The following is a 10266-nucleotide window of genomic DNA, read 5'->3' as shown; positions in this document are numbered from 1 at the left end:
CCAAAGTCAAACCTGAGCATCGGACAACGACCTCTAACCCATGCATAAAAAATAGTTGCAATCGCGCGATTCGTTCTGGAGATACAGCGCCGGAGCCCTTCTACACACTCCCATGCTACTGAAAACTGTCATGTAACCACTGAGATGCATATGATGGGCATATCGACAATATCTGATACGGAACTCATGCAGAGTTGAATATAACAAACGTTACAGGTAAACGTCCGTGTGAAGGGGTTTGGCGGCAGGAATCGAAGCCAGGAACGCACACTTGCCTGTAAACATTGAATCACGTTTTACTTGGATAAGTAGAGGAAGAAAGTAAAGCGCTTAGCTAGCAGTTCACCACTTCCGCCCGCTTTCCGATAAGATTCGGGCACAGCGCCACAACTGCCATTTCCGCTGGCTGTCCACGCAAGTCGACTTGAGCAGCCGCACATTTCCTCAGCGGCACTAGGATCGACCAGTCATTCTGTAGAGCACAGCGCAGAAACAAGGTACTGTACATTTCTAACTTAGGGGATCATATTTACCTTCAGAAGTATTCTAGTAGTGAGAGTTTAAATTAAGATTTTGGTCAGCGAAGGCAGAAGGTATCGTGTACTGTAGAGAAAGTGCTGACCAAACTTCCACCAGATACACGTAATGCTAACCTCTGTGGTAAACATATTTAAAGGGATCAATCAAAGAACAACTTTGTGGGAGGCGGTGTACACATGCATTCCGGACAGGTAATGGTGATAAGATCCCAAATGTTTCGTTTGCTTGAGCTCAAATTGGTGTGTTACGCCGAATGGTGGTTATACCGGCTATATAGATAAAGACAGATACAGACACAGAAATCCTTTGTACAGCATGGATAAAGTTTGGTTTTCTTGTCTATGTTGGAAGGTAAATCTGTCGACGCTGCCCTTTGCCCGGCACGTAGTCAGCTGTACCTTGGACCTTGTATTCTGTAGCCTTCTATAGCCTTTCCCGGGGTCGTAAGGACGCTGCCCATGTAACGCTATATATTTTCTTCTCGGCCTTATGCCAAGGTTTCTGAGAAGTTCCCCCAGTGCTCAGTATAAACCTCAATGTTTTGCTCCGGGAAGGAGAGTCACCTGATGAAGGAGTAGGGTGGGTACCAGCGTTCGCAGTTGTTTTTCCTCGTGCCCTTTGCTGCATTCGTACGTAGTTTGGCATGTCGCCACTCGTATCTGATGCACGTTGTTTCTTTCACCGGAACTGTTTCCATAGGACTAATGTAACAAAATTTAAAAATCACCCCTATGTTCTAGGTATTGTGGAACAGTCCTTAACTTTTGTGGGTGTGCCCTGGCTGGAATTTCTTCAAGCAGATGTTTGATTTATCTAACGGCTTAGTAGACCAGACCTATCTTGCATCTTCTGGGGTCATCCGGGGTCATGTACAAAAACTGCAGTATATTTCACTCCCAACAGTAATTGGGTTGCAAAGATGTGGATGTAGAAAAAGCATAAAAACTACTCTCTGTTGATCACTTGGAGTTTTGCCTAATTTCTCAAATGCTTTATTTTCAGGAACAATGAACGACCAAAGAACTTTGCTGCGGGCGGTGTATTTCCTGACGTTTGCTGGACTCACCATACCCCATGTTGCCTCAGGTATAGTACTGTATGTAGCGTGTTAAGATTAACATTCTTGGCTGTAGTCCATGTATGAAACGTATAAGTGAAAACAGCTTCGTACTGGTACAATATGTGAAAAATCCGTGAATAATCCTATCTGGTTGGAAAACCACTGGATAACAGTTTAACTGTTCTTTCTTCACATCCAAGATGTATACGATAACACGGTATATACAGTACACATGTCAATATATATATGTAAATGTATATCAATCTCTCTCTCCATAGATATATGTTTGTATGTGTTGTTTGAATGTGTTGTTTCAGTATTCGCGTTATATAGGATTTGGCATCCTTTGGCATGGCTGCATTCATAATACTACCACTGTCACGAAGCTACCATGTAGCGAACATCGATCGGACGACGAGTCTGCGAGCTCTAAATGACATTTTCGAAAGTATTTTTCGATCCCTAAGCATCTTGTGATGTTTAGGGATCGCCGGCGATTTTCAGGCAATTCTATTTGGATTTTGATACACATTCATATAAGACTTTATACTTGACATCTATGCTTCGAAATCTGAGTTGTGCTTATTACCTCCATGAAATGTCATGGAAGTAACATATATATTTTCGTGTTTGTCGGTCAACAAGATAACTCAATAACGGTTGGGTGGATTGGTGTGTTGGTGGGGTGTGATGAAACTGGAAATGATTAGATTTTGGACCGCCTAGCGGCTTCCCTTGGTACTGCAGCAAAAATTCCGGGTGTGTTTTCTCATCTTCTGAATAAGCTATGGTCAGGAATTTTGGCTATTAGATAGTTCTTGTGCTCGGAAAGAAGATAGCAGGGGCATTTTTGTCAAAAACTTCTGAAGTGGACAACTAAAGAAGGGAACAACGTATTTTCATGATTTTTGGTATGTAACTATACAATATTGTACAAAATGAACTATTAATTTTGCAAATTATGAGTACATTTGCATAATAAATGAGATGTATCTCTTGTCCCAAACATGATATGGTTTTGACATTTGGGTGGTAGATAGCTTTCGGCGTCATGACAAAGTGGAGCAAGTTTCATCCCCCTAACATTAATTCTTGGAACTGCAAGGGTGTTTTTGTCAAGAGATTCCAATCAGGATACTTGCAGACAGGAACGACGGATTGACACCATTTAGGCATGCGGGTAGGTTAGGCAAAGATGTTCATAATGGTATACATGATATGCAAATGAGGACTTGATTTGCATGATTAATGTGCAAGTTTTATCATTCCATTGTTTTTTTGTTGTTTTTTTTTTTAATTTTAATTTTTTTTTTAATTGTTTTCAATAACTGGACTTCAATAAATGTAACACATGTAAATTATGTTACCAAATACCAAATAGGCTAATGACGAACTGATTTGCATAATATATGCAAAAATTGCAAAACTGCTCAATGATTAATGATGGGAATTTCATACTGAAAAGTGACATGAGTATGTTAGTGTATGATGAACATCACCATGCATAAAATCATGTAAATGTGCCAGACATTTGCATAAAATTTACAAAAGGTCTGAATATTTCATGGAGTATGAGGTCGCCAAACTCTAGATATTTTGGGGTTTGGCCAAGAAATTATTGATTACCCCTCGTATTCAACGTAAGAGCTCTTTGTAGAAGGATTGCTTTGTCCTGGGTCACTTATAATGCATAGAAGATTGTCTTACCTTATTTAGGTAAAACGAATGGTTCATGGTAACCTGATGGGGGGGGGGGGGTGATTACAATCGACGGGATATCAAGTTGATGGACGGTGGTCTCAAACTGCATTATAATGACAACAAGACTGGCAATAAAAATGTATTATAGCCATGACGACGATTGAGGGTACAACAATACAGCTCAAATCAGAAATAGACTGGAACTTCCCTGTCGCGCTATCCCTGGGAACAATATACTAGCCCACCTGTAACATAAACCTACAGCCAGCAGAAATGTACTATCCCCGGTACAGCACAATGGTCTGCAGTGACCTAAACTACAGCTGAGCACTACAGAAGTATTTCCTGTCTGCCTGTGGCCTATGGCTTGAATAAGCTCTAGAAAAGAAAATGTATCCTTCATAACATAACATAACAACCAAGGCAACGTGATCCATTGTGCAGAGTTCCCTGTCTAGTTTCAAAAGACAAATTCCTCCAGGGAGGAAGTGTGACCTACATTCCACCATTGCATACCAGAGATACATCTGCAAAAGATTTGGGGGGGGGGGGGGGCTTGCATACCCAGCATACTGCATTCCTGTGGAAATGCCTGTGCAATTCCTAGAATTTTTGCAGACTGAATGCTATACAAGTTCCTCCAGGGAGGAAGTGTGACCTAAATTCCACCATTGCATACCAGAGATACATCTGGAACAGATTTGGGGGGGAGGGCTTGCATACCCAGCATACTGCATTCCTGTGGAAATGCCTGTGCAATTCCTAGAATTTTTGCAGACTGAATGCAATATATACCACTTGACGACTCCCCTGAGGCGTCGTCAAAAAAATGCAATTTGAAACCACTGTCCATCAACGTGGTATCCCTATGAAAATATCCTGTTTTTAGGTACAACGGATATAGGTTACCCCGTGAATAAAGATGAACTATCGTTAGGCTACGAGGCTAGGAGGAGCAGATGGAATGTGCTGTCAATCGGTTTGTTGATAATAAAAATGAATACAAAGCGTCGAAGAGTTTTTGGTTTGTAGCAATGTTATAACCTGGAGAATCATTAAGGAGGACTCCGGTGGAGAGAGACTGGCCGACAAGGCGGTGCACCGTAGCAGCTAACGTTTGTCGTGTAGCCGTGTGCAGAGAGTAGTAAAGTAGAAAGTGTGCGACCGTCTAAGACGTAGCACCACAAGCACAGCCCCGGGGTTTTTAACTCTACAAATGACCCTACAGTTCCACAGGAGCCTGCTAGGTGACCCTTATCTACGACACGTCTCCCTTACATCTGTCCAAAACCAAAGTTCTGTTGCAGTACCAAGGTTAGCCACAAGAGGGCCCCAAATCACACTAATACATATAACATCTACCTACGTAACAAACATTATCATAATCCATCCAGAAGTTCTTAAGATAATCCGCCAGATGCGCACACAAAAAACACAAGAAGGAAAACGACCCTGCAGGTCCACAGAAACCTACTGGGAGGCCAAATACCCCTTCGCGCGTACACCCACCTGACACCTACAAATCAAGTCCACAGCACGTCTAGGACCATATTCACAAAATAATTGCTAGACTGCTGCAGTACTAAGGTCAGCCAGTCGAGACATCTGTCCTATGTTTTTATGACTGGCAGCTTTGTTGACAGGATCAATTAACATCTGTGCTGTTCCTAAATAATGTCATCTTGGTATCTAGGCTTGCTGGCACAAAGTCTGCTAGGTAGGACAGTAGATTCTGTTTGAGCTAATCTCACAGGTATGATGATGTATTCATTTCACCAGATTGTCCACAACCTGGGAAGATCCGTCACGGAACCATACACCACCTAACAGGAGAAGGTCCACTTCTCGAGACACTCCCAGAACTGTACAGTATATTCTACACATGCCGCGATGGGTACCGACTAAGAGGGCCCGAGTTTCGAACATGCCAGGCAGATGGAACATGGACAGGTGGCCAGCCCCAGTGTGTCGGTGAGTTTTGTGAGCTTCGTGATGTGTTAGTAGATTTTACCATGAAACATGCACGTTAATATACACTTATGCTCTCCATGCTCTGATCATGTGTAATATAACGTTAGGCTATGTTGATTTGATTATATGGATGACATCCTCCGGGAATTCCAAAACTGATGCGAGCGAGCGAATAAAAAAAAAGTTTGGCCAAAAAAAAAAGTTGCCATCAGTATGAAATCAAAGTGGCCAGGAAGGTTGAACATAGGACTAAACACACATAGTATGGTATACCAACAGTACTGGTGTAGGGACCAGTACATCATACGGGTGCAAAACATTTTTTTCTTCTTTGACCAATCCGAAAAAAACAGACCTGAAAAAAAACCAGAGGAACAGGTTTCGCCAATTAAAAAATGGACACACTATGTCAGCAGCCATTTGGGATCTAACCGGGGGGGGGGGGGGGCAAGAAGACAACAAGAGCGAAGTCAAGTAGAGTTTATAGTCAATTGCACCAAGTTTCTACAGTCAAAGGTACAGAGACAGTTAGCCTTTATTACATGGAGATGGGATTTTAAAATAAAGTGGGAGTTCAATAATCCACCAAACAGATTCCTTTGTAGCAAAATTGATCAATTACCATTGTTTTGAGTATTGCCAGTTCTCAAGTTTCCACAGACAATCAGGTCCAGGTTCCTGTCCGGACCTGGAAATGATCCTCTGGACCTGAATTTTCTGTACTAGTACCTCCCCCAACCAACAATAGATTTTTTTTTCTTTCTGTCCTTTCACATCTTATTCTTTGACTTTAGATTTATTTTGGCATTCTATGGCATTAGTTATCTGTTTTCTGATACTTTTTTTTTCAATCTACGGAATATTTGTGCTAATTTTACAGCTTCTTTGCACAATTTATTGTGTGGTTGAAAACTTTTTTTTTTTGGAAAAGGCCAAAAATTGGTGCGAGCGCGGATGTCATCCATATAATCAAATCAACATGGCCTTACATGTAACTGGTGCATTATAATTCCGGTAACGTGAATGAAACATTCCCCTGAAACTGTTGTCCTTCAATACCAGATAGCAGGACCAAAATCGTTACGACTTCTCATACTTTAGTATACGGGGTGGGGTTGGGGGGGTTGGCGTGTGTCGGAATGTAAATGTCGTGATCTGTTACATATGCCTGTTACATTTCTAGCAAGCGAGCTGCTACAGCAAAGCAAGTCCCACGCGCTCGGAATCTAAATGGAGAGTGAGCTATGTCCAATGTCTTGCAATTCCCTTGGGAGAGATTAAATGAACTCATGCTGATACTACTCCAATATCACAACACGCCATGCTTAGGCAACTAATACTCTGACATAATGCTTGTTCTTCCAGCGCGAGGGTGCCCCAAACCAGAATCACCGCACCATGGCTTTGTAGGGAAAGTATTTGGGCGCAGGAGCCGAAAATTCCCGGTGGGCTCCAGGATAAGGTATTCGTGTAAACCGGGCTTCCAACTGGTGGGAACCAGTGAACGGGAGTGTCTTGATAGCTACCAGTGGGACGGGGAAACACCGAAGTGTCAACGTGAGTTATTAATTTCTCTAGCTATGTCTTACGTCACCAGGTCTATCTATTGTAACTATAGTATGATATGGTTTTAGAAATGGACAATACGAACATAGCAGGCTACAAAATGTTTATTCGAGTCACAAAACCTACGCACAGTACTACCTCAGCAGGTCACGGAAGACGCAGGACATCCGCAAGTTTCGCAAGGCATCTTCCACTGTGATAGAACGTCTCACAATCTTACGTAGAACGTCCCTTAATCTTCCACAGAACGTCACAAAACCGTCCACAGAGCATCCCGCCGAACGTCCCGCAAACTACCACAGAACGTCTCGCAATCTTACAAAGAAAATACCGCAATTTTCCACGGAACGGCGCGTAATCTTTATCAGAACGTACCGCAATCTTCCACAAAATGTGCCGCAACTTCCCAAAAACTTCACTCAATCTTCCGCAGATCGAACGCACATCAATGATAAAAAAACATCAAGGGGGACTCACACGTATGTATTTTTTCAAGTGCGAATGCGTTCCGTATCGACATTTGTGCTAATCTCATTCATAGCACTCGTACGCACAATGCGTACCTCATACGCATCTGAATCGTTTTGTGTAAGTTTTTGGTACGCATACGCATAGTACACCTGATAGATTTTGACATGTTACACATCTCATGCGTTGTAAATCGCAGGGAATCGGTCCCACGGTCAGCTGTGGCACGAATACGATATGCGTTCGCATACACGGTGATAATCTGATCTCGCGGTCCGAGAACTGAGAGACGTAAACATAGCGTATGTGCAGCGAAGTAATACCATCGGTTTTATAACAAGCTCATTTTTTCATCAAATGAGATTAAACTTGGCACAAAAGTAAAAGGATACATGTTCTTTAGCCTGAAATATCTCAATTTGTTGTCCACATTGTCATGGAGGTTATATTTTCACTAGCGTTTGTCTGTCTGTGAACAAGATAACTCAAGAACGGCTAGGTGGATTAGTTTTATACTTGGTGTGTTGGTGGGGTGTGATGAAAGCTGGAAATGATTAGATTTTGGGCCCTATCGGCTACCGTACTGCAGCGCAACTTCCGGGTGGGTTTTCTTATCTTCTGAACAAGCTATGGTCACGAATTTTTAGTATTAGACAGTTCTTGTGCTCAGGAATAAGCGACATAAGTTTGGGCCTCCTAGCAGTTTTGAGATAGCAGGGGCATTTTGTGTGGATAACGCAAGAAGGAAACAACGAATTTTCATGATTTTTGGTATGTAGGTACCAGACAATGTTGTACAAAATGAATTACTAATTATGTAAAATAGGAGTACATTTGTATAATTAATGAGAATAATCTATCATAGCAGTTTTTTCAATGTATCTCTTGTCCTGGACATGATATGGTTTTGACATTTTAGTGGTAGATAGCTTTTAGCGTTATTATAAAGAGGGGCAAGTTTCAGCCCCCAAACATTAACTGCAGGGGCAGAAAGGAATCACGGATTGACATTATTTAGGTACGCAATAGTTAGGCAAAGATGTTCATAATGATATACAATGCAAATGAGGACTTATTAGCATAATTAATGTGGAAATTGCATGATTCCATTGTTTTCAATAAATGTAACACATGTAAATTATGATAGATGGCATAAGCAGATAACAAATATGCTAATAAGGAACTGATTTGCATCATATATGCAAAAATTGCAAAACCGCTTAAAAATTAATGGGAGTTTTATACTTGTGACATGTGTATGTTAGTCCATGATGAACATCGCCATGCATAAATCATGAAAATGTGTAAGTCATTTGCATAACTATTGTATGAGACGAAAACTGCACATGTCTCAAAAGAAATATCCCTTTACGTTTGTGATTGTCATAAAAGCAATATCATTACTTTTTGAAGGACCCCCGCCTTTCATACACGGAAGAAAAATCAGAGTTAGGGCTGCTACATGAACATACTCAATTTGACAGTAGTGATTAAAACTTTTGGACTTTGGTGACTTGTACGGTGTCCGCTACATGTCAGTGTTGTCCGTCTCGCAGAGCTAGAGGTGTTGCAAAAACATGGATTCCGTAAAGGAATAAACATTTGGTTTTAGACTACATAATATTGCCAAGTATATTAAGATAATCATAAGCCGTTATGCTATGGTCACATTTCTCAACCGGGGCCCAGTAGTATAGTAGAAATAAAATTCGGGGCCATTCAGGTGGGAATTCCAAATGGACCTTATATCAATCACCTTCACACGAGAAGCAATGAGCCAAAATGCCGTCAGAATGAAAATTCTTTTCTATTCCTGGGAATTCGTAGTGTGTTGTATAAATTCTCATTGCATTCCAGATATTCTTTTGGCCACATTCTGGCAGGATTCGAAGTGGCTTGCCGTTTCGGTTCTCCATCGAATGAGATAATAACGTTTCGAATAATGTTAGAATGTCGTATAATGCGGTCATACTGCAGTTATAATAGTCTAATTACACTTTGAATGCCGTTCGGTATTTCTCCACTTCAAATGCACCTCGACAGTTTTTAGCATGTCAAAAAATTTCGGGCCAGCCAAGAGAACGGGCACAGATATCTGGAATGCAGTAAGAATTTCTAGACGGCATTTTGACGGCATTTTGGCTAATTCCTTCTCGTGTGAAGGGGATATACGGTCCATTTGGAATTACCACCCTAATGGCCCGAATGTGGCACGAATTTTGCAAATACTTCATTCAGGATGGTTCTGCATGATTCCTGCTAATTCCGTTTCAGTATAAAGGCTTTCTCAGCTGGAGCTCAAGTACACATCCCGGACTACCTTTCCCATAAGTGGCGTTGTGCGATTCCTTCCCAGTCGGGAGACACGCGATTGTTTGTCATAACAGCAATCAAAACAAGAGACCGTTGGTCACATACTCCGTGTCGTTTTTACATTAGGCTGAGATACGTTTCCATTTATGTACAGGTTGTTGTTTATCATGAGACTAGTTATAGTAATCAATGCAGTAAAGTATGGTCGGAGCCTAACATCTGCTCCGAGTTTCATCCGGAGCAACAGCTGCTGAATCAATTTGTCAAGACATAACCCAACATCTGCTTGAAGATATTCCGTCCAAACCGCATGGTGATATCGATGACCTGGTCCACAACACAGAGAACAGGAATGATTTCTAAAAATATTACATTACTCAAACAGCTACCGTGAAAAAAAATGCATCATCTCGCAACTACGAGCAGACGACATGCAGCAAAGGGAACATTATAGAGACACAGGTGCGAACAAACATCACATCACCCAACTACAATACTAAGTCGAAGGCTACCCTATGACTGACAGACGTTTCGACCATCTTGCTGCAACAATATACGCATAAGGCATCCATGCAAGTCGTTGTGAGAGCTAGCATTTACCCGCGTGTGGTTCGAAATACAATGCACCATGCAACTATTTCGAATCA

The 10266-nt window shown here is 41.6% G+C and overlaps 1 protein-coding gene across 3 annotated transcripts in view; it reads left to right on the top strand.

Annotated features, from left to right (window-relative positions):
• The first annotated feature begins 346 nt into the window (after positions 1 to 346).
• LOC118420749 (CUB and sushi domain-containing protein 3-like) overlaps positions 347 to 10266 on the top strand; it is a 14706-nt gene continuing 4786 nt past the window's right edge. The window contains exons 1-4 of one of the 3 annotated variants that reach the window (XM_035827715.1): positions 347 to 497; positions 1543 to 1626; positions 5081 to 5272; positions 6638 to 6829. In XM_035827715.1, coding sequence (XP_035683608.1) covers positions 1548 to 1626; positions 5081 to 5272; positions 6638 to 6829 — 463 coding nt within the window. In that variant the 5' untranslated portion in view covers positions 347 to 497; positions 1543 to 1547. Of the gene's footprint in view, positions 498 to 998; positions 1120 to 1542; positions 1627 to 5080; positions 5273 to 6637; positions 6830 to 10266 lie in introns of those variants that run through there. The other 2 variants (XM_035827712.1, XM_035827713.1) reach the window with 2 other exon arrangements.

Source organism: Branchiostoma floridae, chromosome 8, assembly GCF_000003815.2.
Source record: "Branchiostoma floridae strain S238N-H82 chromosome 8, Bfl_VNyyK, whole genome shotgun sequence".
In the NCBI taxonomy this organism is placed as follows: Eukaryota; Metazoa; Chordata; class Leptocardii; order Amphioxiformes; family Branchiostomatidae; genus Branchiostoma; species Branchiostoma floridae.
The sequence above is the reverse complement of the archived record's forward strand: the minus strand, read 5'-3'. Positions and strand labels throughout refer to the sequence as shown.